Source organism: Limanda limanda, chromosome 17 (genome assembly GCF_963576545.1).
Source record: "Limanda limanda chromosome 17, fLimLim1.1, whole genome shotgun sequence".
Classification (NCBI taxonomy): Eukaryota; Metazoa; Chordata; class Actinopteri; order Pleuronectiformes; family Pleuronectidae; genus Limanda; species Limanda limanda.
The window spans coordinates 14,356,017-14,369,403 of record NC_083652.1 but is presented as its reverse complement, the minus strand read 5'-3'; the positions used below and the strand labels follow the sequence as shown (position 1 = coordinate 14,369,403).

Sequence of the window (13,387 nt, the reverse complement as noted above, 5' to 3'; positions counted from 1 at the left end):
GGACGGGTATGAATAGATAGATGTGTGCAAGAGACATTGACACAGAGATAAATAGAAAGTAAGAGGGAAAGAAAGGGAAGGAGGAGGAGAGGGGGAAAAAGGAGAGATAAGGAAAAGGGTGAAATCAAGAACACAGAAGGGAACGAGGGTCTTTCTCTGTTTTCTTTACTGCTTTATGCTAAATTGTGAGGTTTGTTCCTGCAGGCAAGTCTTTTATCTATTTGTAAACACTAGAGCAGTTTTTATAAAAAGGATAAAATAAATAGGATGAATGAAGCTCGGTGGGGTGGGTTTGGAGGAAGTGCAGGGATCAGCTGCAGTCTAGTGGGCTTGGAGTCAGGGTGCAGGGTGCTGGGGGTGCAGGTGCTGGGGGGGGGGTTGGGGGGAGAGGGGACTCAGCGGCTCTCAGGATGCGGCGGAGATTAAGAGGTGGTGTCGGAGCTCTGCACCGTCACAGCAGGTTACTCCTTCACCATGGCAGCAAATTCTGCAAGAGAAGAAGAGAACATGAAGCTGGAGTTAACGCCCTGTGGTTTTATGCCTCAACCCACCGCTCCAGTTTCAGTCCCTTCATGTTCACGACATGTCGCATTCACAATAACGTGAGGTTTCTGGGACCTTCAATCACTGGAATAGAATCAGTTAATCTTTGAATCCAAATGACAACTGGTCAGGCTGAGATACAATGTTCAAGATGCTAAAAACATGTTTTGTAAGACTTTGAGCTTTGCAGAAATTCCCTCAAGGAGTTCTTGAGACAGCGGATCGACAACTAGAAAACATAATGCCCTTTTGCTTTTGTTTGGGTGGAGGCATAAAAACCAACAGTTGTGAAATGTTTCATCCTTTTAAACTTCCCAGATATGTATTTTATTAGTCTTTACTGATGGCTGAATATATACATCAAACACATATTTATCATCGTTTTGCTGTGTGCAGTTAGTTATGAGAGACAAAATTTTGACACTTTAAAGGCTGCATCATCTTTTCACAAGCCTAACTTCCCTCTGAACCATCCGTCAATCCAGCCTTCATCTATGCTGCTTTTCCTCTCCCCACCGGTCGATTTAAAGTCTCAGATTAACCCAACCTCCCGCTCTGAACTCTGATATAGAGTTAGATATATCCTCAAGACTTAACCTGTGATATAATTCATATTCAGCACAAGCCAACACGTTCTGGATGAAGTGAAGACGTAACGTGATCAACAGCCACAGAGCTGGCACCAATGTCCAAGAGTAACAACTGAGCAGCTGGGTTTAACAGGATGCACCATTTATTATGTGCACTATTATTTTGGCATTAGCTAATTCCACTAAAGGTCTTTCCACCATTCTGTGTGAGTAACTGGAGCAACAGATTCAGAATGACCTGCTGCAGACTTTGTGATTCTGTGGTTTATTTTGCTCTGATGAGAACAGAGAAGATATTAGTTGAACCTTGATCCCAATTAGTTCCATTTTAGCTTCTTTTGATCAATAATAATCAATGAAAAAACAGTGACTGGACTCTGTGCGGTTCTTCACGTGTGTTTCTTGGGTGTTTACCTTCAACTCCGATCTTGCCGTCTCCATCCTTGTCGGCTGCTCTTAAAAATATTTTGGTTTCTTTGTCAGTCAGGTCCCTGCCATTTTTGGCGAAACCCTTCAGGACGAATCTGGTCAGAGACAGAGAAGAGGTGTGGATCAGTGTCACAGAACACTAATGCTTTGTGTACAGCAATAAGTGAGAGTTAGTCGTCATGTGTCGGGGGGGGGGTTGTGTGTGTTGGTCTCACTTAAGCTCCTCCTCCTCTATGTAGCCGCTGTTGTCGGCGTCCAGCACCGCGAAGACCTTCTTCACATCGTCAAAGGGTTTGGCCCTCAGACCCACCATCTCGAAAAACTTCTTATGGTCAAAGGAGTCAGCAGCTGCACACACACACACCCACACACACACACAACACACACACACACACACACACACACACACACACACACACACACACACACACACACAGATAAGCTATAGGCTTACTATTGCACTCATGTGGGTAGATGTCAATTCTTATTAACACAAGAAGAGACTTTAAACGTCTGAAAAAGTTGCTTTAAGGGGCTTTTTCGATCTTGATCTGGGTGATGAGGCACAAAGGTAAAAAAAAAAACCTAATCATAAGAAAGCAGCCTTGTAATAAAACAGATTGAGAACAGTGTTTTCGCCAGAGGATTCGTCAGTTCTAGGTCACGGAACTCGAACTACTTCCTCTGTCTGTTTGCACTGTACAAGCAGATACACTGAGTTGCATTCAATAGTCCATTAATATCAGGTTCTGCCTGATTAATTGTATATATATATATATATTTATATATATATATCTGTGGCAAGGACCTTACCTGCAAATGCTTCTACAGCTTTCTTGATGTCATCAGTGTTGAGGACGCTGCTCATTGCCATCTTAGCTGCAGAGGAAAAGGAGACAGAGAGGGGGACAATGTTAAAAACGAAGGACACTAAGGGAGCAAGGCGACAACTCGGAGACATCTTTGTATTGCACCAGTGACACGCTCGAAATGGAGCAGGAAACCGTAAGCATGTGAGACGGAGGTGATGAGTGACAGAATGAATTAGTGATAGTAACAGAGGGAGACGCAGAGAAATATATCACTGACAGAAACAGGAAGGAAAACTGAAATACATTTCATTATGCGTGATTTTTGAGTCGCCTCAGGCAGGTTTTCACCGGCGATGGTGGTTAAGACAACAACTCCCCTAATCCCACGCTGCTTCACGACATCATCAAATTTAAGTCTTTTTGTATTGTTTGGATTTTGAGACCCCTAGTGGCCAAAGTTACATTTTGTAGATTGAAGGAACATTGAGCAGAGGTCATCGACATTACGGAAAATATTAAAGGATATTTAAGAGGAGCAGCGAGGACAATGCGGTGTCCATATCCGTGTTCTACATTTCATCTGTGTGATACCATCGAGCTGTTATAGATGGAAGAAGGTCACAGGGCCAGACGACAAGTCAGCAGGGTGGGGGGGGAACAGACCATCTGAGAGACCTGCTGTGTCTGAAATGCCACTGGAGAACCTTGTTGTACTTCACACTGTGACAGGTGAGCCCTGCTCTGAGACAGAACCTGATCGCTGTTTATGAGGTTGTCACCTTGTCTTGATTTTGACCAATGCACCTCCCTCCTCTGTTGCTATTGCAAACACACAAACACACACATATATATATATAGACGTACATAAAGAATCTCTGAGGGAGCAGCAGAGGAAAACAGCTGCGGTGAAGAAGTGAGTGACATGTGGATTAGAGCTTGTGCTGCTCTTTGAGGTCTGGTGAACCCTAATGGGGATTTGCTTGGGACGGACATAAATTCATGTGGTCCACATGACAGATAAATCACACTTCACTCAGACGTTCACTCAAACCACGACTCAGCCTAAATGGATGCACACATCACCAGTCAGGCATTCTTCTTAAGTTGTCAACATCATAAACTGTAAAGTGTCTCAATCGCCCCCTGGTGGCTGGCTGCAGTCATAAATCCCGCCTCCTCTATGTTCGTGGATGGGAAAAAATAGAATGGTAAAGTACTTATCTTATCTCTCTATTTGGTCGACACAAATCAGTTCACAACTACATACGTGATTATTACTTGCACACTGGGAGTTGTGAATGTACGTATCAGATTTCATGGCTCTCCATCCAGCACAAATTGCATCGACAGAAGGTGACCAGGCTAAAAACAACTATGCTCTTTACTGCAGTGGGCTATAGAGCTCAAATACACACACACAGACACAAACAAGGTCAAAGTAATGATACTGTATCACCGCAGCCCGACACCACCATCATCATCATCACCACCGTGTTCCCTGTGTGCAGCAGATAATGCTGAGCTCGCTAAAATCATCACTCTGTCCTTTTCAGAGTTGGAAAAACCGTCTGAGTTGATTGAGCGTTTCTACTCAAACAAATCACTCACGCGTCGACACTTTGCTGCATCGTACCTGGAACAGTGGAGACGTCCTTCTCTCATCTGCCTCAGAATCTTTTCTACATGTCCATATGCATCTCTGAATGGTTGCTTCTGTATACTGGCCCTGGGGTAAGCTGGTGATCTGTCCCTGCATCTCGCCCAGTGTCCACTGGGATTGGATTCACCCTGACCATAGATTGTATATAAAGATGGACGACACATCGCCGCTGTCCAGAAATGAAAGCTCTTGAACGTACATCAGTGAGATCACATCTACCTACAATGAGATATACATTTCCCACAGTGTGAGGAAATCATCACACTAATGACTGAATGAGAGAACTCATCTTTGCATTGATATCATTTGCATGTAAATGGTAAATAGTTAATGACACACAATTAAGGAATTTATTACACATGTATAAGATTAAACCAGATCAGTGTTTTGTAGCTTATGTGTTGGGTTACCCACTGGGTGAAGTGGTTCATGTATTACACTCCACTGGTGTCCCACTTAGCTTCGGTGATGCATGAGCCCGGCGTTATCTACTTCTCTAACATACTGCTACACACACAGATCAATACTGAACACTGCTTAACGTGTGTGGCCACACATCCAGTCTTTTATCATGACAGAGGCGCGGACCTCCTCCTCTGACCTTTCACCACAAAGGTGTCCGAGGGGAGAAGAAACAATTCCCCACGAAATGAGGAGGATAAGATTGATTCAGGGAGGCGTCTCAGTCCGTGCGCTGCCGGTGGAACTGTATAAAGTAAGCCATATTGATTTAGTTAAGACCAGCGCTGATCTGACGTCAGTCTCTGCAGATGCTGTGTTTTCACTGCATCGAAAAGACTGCATCACGATTGAGGCTTTAACAGCATCTTGATTTAAATTACATGTTTCCTAGAAACTAAACAATTGTTTGATATTTTTTAATGAAATATATTATGATTCTCAATATTAATATGAAGTTCAATATGACAAATGATGAACGAATCTTACATATAAGAGTCAAAGAAATGTTCTGCCTTTATAGACTTGCTACCACACTGTGAGAATATCACATTTGAATTCACTCAAAAGGAGAAACTTGAGCTTTAGCAGCAGTTTGAGCTTCAACCCACGTGATAGGATGTTGACGTGAAAACGAAAACCGTAAATTAATAAATAACTATGTGGTTTGACTGTGTTGACGTGGGTTTGAGTTTGTGCTTTGTATTTTCGGTCAATAATTAAAGAACCTAGAGGGACGGTGTAGAAAAATCTCAACACATCGACAAGGAAAGAAGAGAGAAACCTAGAGAATCAAAATGTTTGTGATCAGTTGATAGTAATGCTCTGGAGTAAAGTCTTAAAGTTTTTATTGTTCTTTTATTTCGATGCGTATCAGTGTTCATCCTTCCAGGGTATCTTCAGCTGATCTAATAGATATGAAGAATCGTCCCTGGTAAACAAACTGCAGTGAAAGGTGTAGAAACCCTCATGATTTAACCCTCAGGCATTGTTCTGTCGGTGTAATGCAATAACGTGCAACCAATCATGTTCTTTAACTTTAAATTTTTCTTTTGAAATCAATATTTTTTCCTTCGCAATTCCCGTCTGAATATCGATAGGAGCATCAAACAGAATCCCCCAAGGTCATGTGCAGCCCTGCTCTGCTGGTTGAATGGACCGATCCATCCCTAGCTGCTCGTCTTTGTCTGTAGCCAAAGTCTTTGCAGAGGTCTGTTGCCTTGAATTGTGCTGTACTCCATAAACAATGTAAAAAATATATAAACACAAACATTTGCACAGCTATAGAAACCATTGCATTCGCTGGAACATTGCACTGACCTTCAGGGTCGGCAGTATTTTAGTGTATAGTGTTCAATCAGGGATCGGTTCTGCCAGATAATTTCAAAGAGATGTAATTTTCTCCACTGTGAGTAGAAGGAGCTGCAGCGACTGTAACCTGAAGAAAATGAACCACTCAGAGAGGCCATGGAGAGGCCTCAGTGATTCTCTTCTTTTCTAAAAGCTTTCTGTCGGAAGTCCCCTGATCTGCGCTGTTGATCTTCAAATAAGCTCGATGCTTGAACGTAGTCGGGAGTCACCTCTTCAGTGTGCATTACACTGTCTGCTGGTTTTATAGAGATGCCGATGGGGACGAGGAAACACAATGGTGTGCGTTTGTAAACAAATGTGTGTGTGTTGCTCACCGACACACGAGCAATGAAAGGATGGATTTGATAAGAGTAGTGAAGACGCCTGGGAATCATCAGGCTGTTATCACCGCCGTCCAGGGCCGGGTCTAGGCAGGGGCAAGAGGGGGCCTGGCCCCCTCAAATAAATGTTGTGCCCCCTCAAACTAAATCCCAATTTATAATAATAATAATATAATAAAGCACAATGCCCCCTCAAGATTTGTGGCTGCCCCCTCATACATGCCTGTCTAGACCCGGCCCTGCCGCCGTCCACTGTCTAATCCTCTGACAGGCACACAACAGGACCCACACAGTTACAGCTCGGCAATAACAGCCCGTGTGTGTGTGTGTGTGTGTGAGTGTGTGTGTGTGTGTGTGTGTGTGTGTGTGTGTGTGTGTGTGTGTGTGTGTGTGTGTGTGTGTGTGTGTGTGTGTGTGTGTGTGTGTGCGCGTGCGTGTGTGTGTTTACTTGTTTGGTATATTTTGGTGAGGTAAGAGTGAGTTTAAATCCACTAGATTCAGATTTGCTGTCGTGTTAGACTGTTGTGTGTGTGTTACTGGATGCCTACATTTCCCTCGGGATCAATAAAGTATCTATCGATCTATAAATCTTTCTATAAATCTTTAATTAGGATCTGCACCAAATTTACACACTCAGAGATACCAGTTCAGTCCAGTCCACAACAAATCACAACCTTATTGTTGGATTAAAGAAAAGAATGATGCATCCACTGGAGACCATGACTTTGAAGGCGAGTAATTCCTTAGAGCCATGTTCCTTGCATGGCTAAATAATGTGTGATCATATCATATGCATGGTCCCACACTTCCCACTCCCACCTAACTGTCTTAGATTCATAATATCATAAAGTGCAAACTCCAACGTGACGACTTTGCAAAACACATGAGATTAAAGCAATCTTAAACATCCACAGTCGCTGGATATTTGCATAAAAATATTATCATACAAATTAAAATGTAAATTCCGTTTAATCTGAGGCTGAACTGATAAAAGGAATGCATCCTTCCCTGCGACACACAAACAATTACAAACAGCTTCCTCATTAATTAACTGGCTGCATCCACTTACGTATTGTTCTGTTTTTAAATATTCGTGGTAGCATCTCACTTTTCTTTCTTTTTTAAATCTGTGATGAACCACAGAATCACTGCATTACCAGGAAGAGCTTCAAGTCTTTTACCGCATCAGCATTTTGACAAAGTTGCGTTACCCTGGAGTACGGACAAGAGACTTTATTGAATCTCATTCGCTTTAATTAAGGTTTGACCTTGGAAGATATCACAAGTAAGCACTTCAACAGAATTCTGCCGGCGCCTCCTGTTCTGGCATCAAACCGTACCTTTCAGCGTGTAATTACCTCCTTGATATACCGTCTCTGTATCTGACTCTGATCTCACTTTAGAAAGGAGCCGGCAGAAGACGGTAAATTAAATGTTTCACATCTATACGCTTTGCTATGAGTCACATCTATCACACACATAGCAACAGTGAGATCCATTCTGTTATCAATGTCCAAGAATCGAGATCGAGATCACAATATCACAGGTAAGATCTCTCATATTATAAAAGATAAAACACCCCTTAAAACCTCCATTTCGTTTTTTCCCTACATTCATTCTTCTTCTTACCTGGTTACTGGTGGACGAGAGGAACATCCAGTCAGAAGATCAGAGTCTCTGCTCTTCCTGTTTTATATGAACCCGCTCCAACTATTTTAGGATGAAGTTCAGTTCAGTGTGGGCTCGGGGGAAGTTCGGCCTCTTGGCCCACGTGTATCACTTTCACTGCTCTCATGCTAATCAACTTTTACTATAAATAATCCCAAATCTCCACCTCTCAAGACGCCGGACCTCCTTTCTTATCCTCACGTGTTCCGGCTCCTCTCTTCTCCATCGTTCCTCCTTCCGGCCATTTGATTTCTTCACCCAATTTGCTCACACCTCCCGCCCACGGGGGCTCAACTGATCCAATCTCTACCTCTCTCTTTCTCTTTGCCTTTCTCTATCTTTCCTCTTTCACACTTTTCAATTTATTCTCACCTTTGTTTCTCATCTACTATTCCCTCCCTTTAAGGCATCCTGTATCATCACTGGCTTAACTCTTACAAAGCCTCCAGGTCCCCTTGTCGGCACATTTAATGATAACAGTGACACTGTGTCCACCTCAGACGGACAAAAGCAGGTTTCTGACTTCCTGTCAGTGGCTGCAGGTTTTCACACGTGAAATGAATTTGCTGAAAATGTCGTTTGACTTTAAAATGTTTACAGCTGACTTGTTTTAGAAATAGAATCTTGTAAAAGGTTGGATTTGAATGTGCAGAATCATTACACTGAGCTAAAAGTCGGCAAATATCTCACCAGTTAAAACCTTAGCTGTCGTACCCACTACTATAAACGTACTGCTACTAATTAATGTCTATTTTAGGTAATGCTGCTAATATAATCATGAACCTGGATAGCATAAGAAACTGTGGTTCCCCTCTGGACTCAGACCTGGGAAAGAATTAGGTGACTGGTCACATCCTGAAGAAATTGCATGAGCGCACCACCTGCACCACTTTGGCTCTGAAACCAGGCTCCTGCAGAGGGGACGGCCTCAATCCTGTTTCAGAGTTGGCTAGAGGTCCTGGCAGATGTGTGGATACTTACAAGCTATAAGTGCTGCTGTGTTGGATGTCTCTCCGGAGTGTAAGAGGGTTGTTCTCTGTGCGACTGGAAGTTGCTAAGGGGAAGAGTCTGACTGTGCTTTATAGAGTTAACAGCAGGTCCACAGGATCTTCGAGGAGGGTCCAGGAAAGGGCACGATCTGAATACTCTAGAGTTCATCTGGAGGACCTCAACTCTCATGTGCTTGAGCCTGTAACTGAGGGAGGTGAATGGAAGAAACAGCCTGTTCCCTATGTTAACCTTGAATCACAGGGACATCACATAGCTCAGCCTCTTGGTGAGAGTCCAGGCAGAAGGCTGGAGGCTACTTGAGGGATTTGGGGCATTTGCCCACTCTGTCAAAAAATGTGTTGTGGACTTGGAGCACATCTCATGTGGACATATGGAGGAAACCAAAGCTTGACAGGCTTCCCATCATATTCACTGGTGTTGGCTTTGCAGGCAGCCCATTGTTTAGAGGAGGAGAAAGACAAATCACAGTTCCAGCAAATCTTCTCTCATCAACTATACAGGACATTGTAACTTTGCAGAGAAAAACCTTGCAACGAGGTCCCATTACTCTTTATCACTCTAACCCGACAATAAAACACACAGCTATTGGCAGGTGGTACGTCCCATCTGGGAGAGTGCAGCACACCAGCCCCGCCCCCCCCTCCCCCGAGGCTCACCTCCATATGTGTAGTGATTATAGATCACAGCAGACATCAGCTGTTTCCACCACTGGCTTCACTGAAGAGCCTCTTGCATTGACCTTTAGCAAGCTTTAGCTGCCAGAGGCTGATACCAGACTTAAGAGCCTCTGACTGTACGTGGAAGCCATAAAAAAAAGGGAGGGATGGATTTATGCTGTTCTTGAGTATCGGGCATGTGTTGTGAATGTTTATGTGTCTTTGAGGGTGTGAAGCAAGGATCAGTGTCCTCTGGTGTGGAAGGACTTTCATCAACAGGCGTTATTATATCAGTTACTGTCCTGGCTCTGTGTTTATGACGGACCTTTCATTGATATTGGATGATTTTTCAATTTAAAAAGTGTCTGAGATTTACTATGTACGCTGCGTAATCATGAAATGTTTTGTAGGAGCTCTGATATTATAATTAAATTACTGTCCTGTTACTGGAATATATTGTCAACAGGGAAACAACGAGACTTAGTTATTTGTTTAAATTTGTGACTTTTCATGTAATGGAAACAAATCTAGTTATGGTCGACATTCAGAAAAAGACACAAAAAGCAAACTTTCTACAGTTGGATTAGCTGTTTCCATGACTACTAGCATGTTGCCTTAAACTCTGCAAAATGAATCTGCGAGAGGTAGCACACTGGTTTTTATGTGGATGCAAAATTTACAAAAGACGAATGCAACTTTACTAAATCACATATTTGAAACTAATGGGTGACTGATATTCATGAGCGCGTGCATTTTGAAGCAGCTTGAATTTAACGCGCTTGTCAGAGATGGTTATTGATGCCGCTCTAGTTCACGATCACGTTGTTCCGTCTAGAATTATGAAACTTTATCTTTCTGTCCACTGCTCTGAATTCCCCTCGGAAAACCTGTCCTGGAACAGAACTCCCAGTCCAACTGAAGGATCGTCTCCTAATGGTCGTGAATCTTTTTCTAACCACTTCTTGCCGCTCCTCCTGTCTTCTCTTATAATGTGATGCAGCCTTGTGACAAGCGTTGCTCTCCCTCCCGCTGAATCTTCCCTCATCCATTTCTCCAGCAGCCGAAGGCCTGCTGAGGGGGGTTCCCTTGATCCCATGATGTGTCTCTTGCAGGTCTGACAAGGGGCTCGGCAGGTGGACTGGGGGGAGGGGGGGGGGGGAGCTGATGGAGGAATGACAAGCGATGCTGGGAGGGAGACAGATGTGCGTGATGAGGGAGCAGGAATTAACAGAGGAATGCAGGCAGAGGAAAAGAGGAGGAAAGTAACAAGCGAAGGATGAGAGCGGTGACGTGGTGGAGGGCTGGATGAATGTGTTGATGTGAGATGGGACATGGACACAGGTGGGGGAAGGGATGAGATGCTGAAATGAGACGGAGACATAAGCCTGCGTTCCTCTGGCCTGGGAAAGGAAAACCATCAGGGGTTGCTGCCGCAGACAAAATGGAAACCTGCGTTGACTGCTTTTTTTTCCTATTCCCTCAGCAAAGGCAATGGCTTGTATACTTTATACCCAACACATGCTTCTATGAGTCGAGCAGCATAAGAATTTCAGTCCCAGTCGTCCCACTGCTTCCGATTATCCGTGCATCACTTCCATTATAGAGACTTTGGTTTGGTGTGATTACTTATGACTCCGGCTCAGGATGAGATTTTTAAATATCGTTTTTAAAGGGTGATGCAAGGCACTTAGCTGCGCTGACTGGAATATGAATGTGGAAACTCACACCTTTGGTTAACTGAGGAATTTACCGTCTAAATGTGTCGATTTTTCGTCTGAGCTCAAACGAGGATTCACCACATCTATCGTTAATAACACGAATAAGAAGTCTCTCACATCTCAAGTACCACACTGTTTAAACTTCTTTGTCTTGTTACTTTTGCATTCACGTTGTCTCTTTATGCGTTTGTTCGAGACGTCTCGTTCCCCAGTGAAATAAGGATTTAGAAAGATTTAAAAGAAATACATTATATTTCATTTAAAATACTGATATAAGTCCTCTAAAGGCAATAAGTCCCGAGCAGGTTGTCTCAACTCAGCAGGGAGGCTTCGTCCTCACATCTGATCAAATACTGCAGCTGGAGTAGATCGCCGCCCTCAGTATCTTTCTTCTCCACAGGGTTTTTGCTTTCTGATGGAGTCAATCTGTTTGATTTATTTGGATCAGAGCGACGTTCGAGTATCGGAGACGTCAGTGAAGTGATAGATTCTGACGTGATAGAGGGACATGATAGCAAAAAAGATGGGTTGAAGAAATGCTGAAGCAAACACGCAAGCTTCAGTTTGAGGATATCTCACGGGAACCAATGCCTGGACATGAAAAAGCATTTAGATTTAACGCCTGCTCTTTAGATGTTGATGTGGTGCTTATACTTCAATGATGTCAGCGGCCGTTTGGGGAGCGTTAGCGAGCCAATATTGGTACGAGGGAAACCGTTAAAGCTATAGGGTTGGAAATCCAGGACAATCGAGCAAGAGCAGGCAAGAACCAATACATCCCTCCCCCCCTCCCATCAGCCATCTCTTCAAAGCTACACCCTCAAGATGTATACGCACGCTGCCTGACAACTGCTATAAGCCGACTTTTCCATTACTCACGTACTTCTGGCCTTCATTTCTGCTTCAGTTTGTCGCCCTGGCTGAAAATGAACAGGGTGCCTGCAGGTAGGCAAGAGGATTTCAACAAATGAGATTAAAAAGTGCCTCAGAAACAAATTGCCAACCCGTTCTTTACTTATTATTCTGTCAACAAATCCACTCTACTGCAAGAAAAAATAATTCCATCAAACCATTAATATGTGAAAAAATTCCAAAAGTTTTCAAGACATATAGAAAGAGAGAATAGAGTTATTGCGACGTCATCTTTCTCCCTCCACACGCACCATCATATCACTGTGTCTCAGCGGTTTTCTTTTTCCATTTGTCTCTCTCACTTGGAAATAAGACCGGAGGAGACGGAGATTGGTGAAGGAAACATGAAAAGGCAGAGATGGATAGAAAAAAAGAGAAAATATGTGAAAAAAAAGAAAAATGGAAAAGATAGCATTGGAATGACAGCATGGGGGGGGGTGGGGGGGAGTATATGCTGACGGCCAAAAGAGAGAGTGAGACAGGAGAGGACTCATTCGCCTGTTATTAGGAAATCCAATCTCCCCTGCTGTCGGTTTTTTGTGTATGTATGTTGTGTTGTTCCTTGTGTGTTTGAAGCCAATCTCTCGCCTCCTCCTCTAAATAATCAGATCCTGTGAAGATACAAGACTTCACACATCAGGCTCATTGTGATTTTAAAAAAAGAAAGCCATCCTCGCTCCAGGGCCCGAGGGTTCTGGGTGGCACACGCCCTCCGACAGAAGCACAAAGATACCGAGAGACTTCGAGGACAGAAGGAGGGATTGACCCGACTCGAGACGCATCAGAGGACTGATGTCCTGACACGGAGACGATAACATGACAGAGGACAAAAAGACGAGTCCAACGGCTGCTCAGAGCAAGAGAGGATCTGTGTAGGAAGATGTACGAGTGTGGCAGCAGGAGACAGAAGTCATTCATCCGTCTGTGTGGTGTCGGCTCTCTCTGAGCTTCTTGTTGTTGTCATCACTGGTGTCTTTATCACTTTCATCTCTCTCACTGTCATCACTATATCTCAATTGTCATCATCATCGTTGTGTGGCTTTTGTTTCTGCCTGAAGAGTTTCTCTCCAGCTCATTTTGTTTATAGTCTCATCATTAGACACTCTGCCGTAGGTTGTTGTAAATAACTGAGACCTACGTGTGTGTAGATGCTGGTGCACACACATTTACAGCTGACTGCTGAGGAGCATGAGAAGTCAGATCACCCCTCTGTGATGTTTGAGGATTTAACACCAATT

General features: G+C 43.6%; 1 protein-coding gene across 1 annotated transcript; it reads right to left on the bottom strand.

The window, feature by feature from the left end:
• Positions 1-461: 461 nt before the first annotated feature.
• pvalb6 (parvalbumin 6) lies at positions 462-2,442 on the bottom strand. The gene is made up of 4 exons (XM_061090078.1): positions 2,376-2,442; positions 1,778-1,910; positions 1,548-1,657; positions 462-487 (listed from the first exon to the last, which is right to left on the bottom strand). Exons 1-4 carry the CDS (start codon positions 2,434-2,436, stop codon positions 462-464), a joined length of 330 nt encoding a protein of 109 aa, XP_060946061.1. The 5' UTR covers positions 2,437-2,442.
• Positions 2,443-13,387: the final 10,945 nt, after the last annotated feature.

What these genes read in the sequence shown, in the direction of transcription:
- pvalb6 (XM_061090078.1), bottom strand. Translation starts at nt 2,436, where the DNA reads ATGGCAATGAGCAGCGTCCTCAACACTGATGACATCAAGAAAGCTGTA. An exon ending in ATAGAGGAGGAGGAGCTTAA is followed by an intron (nt 1,658 to 1,777) that starts GTGAGACCAACA and finishes GTCTCTGACCAG; the next exon opens with ATTCGTCCTGAAGGGTTTCG. An exon ending in CGGCAAGATCGGAGTTGAAG is followed by an intron (nt 488 to 1,547) that starts GTAAACACCCAA and finishes CTTCTCTTGCAG; the next exon opens with AATTTGCTGCCATGGTGAAG.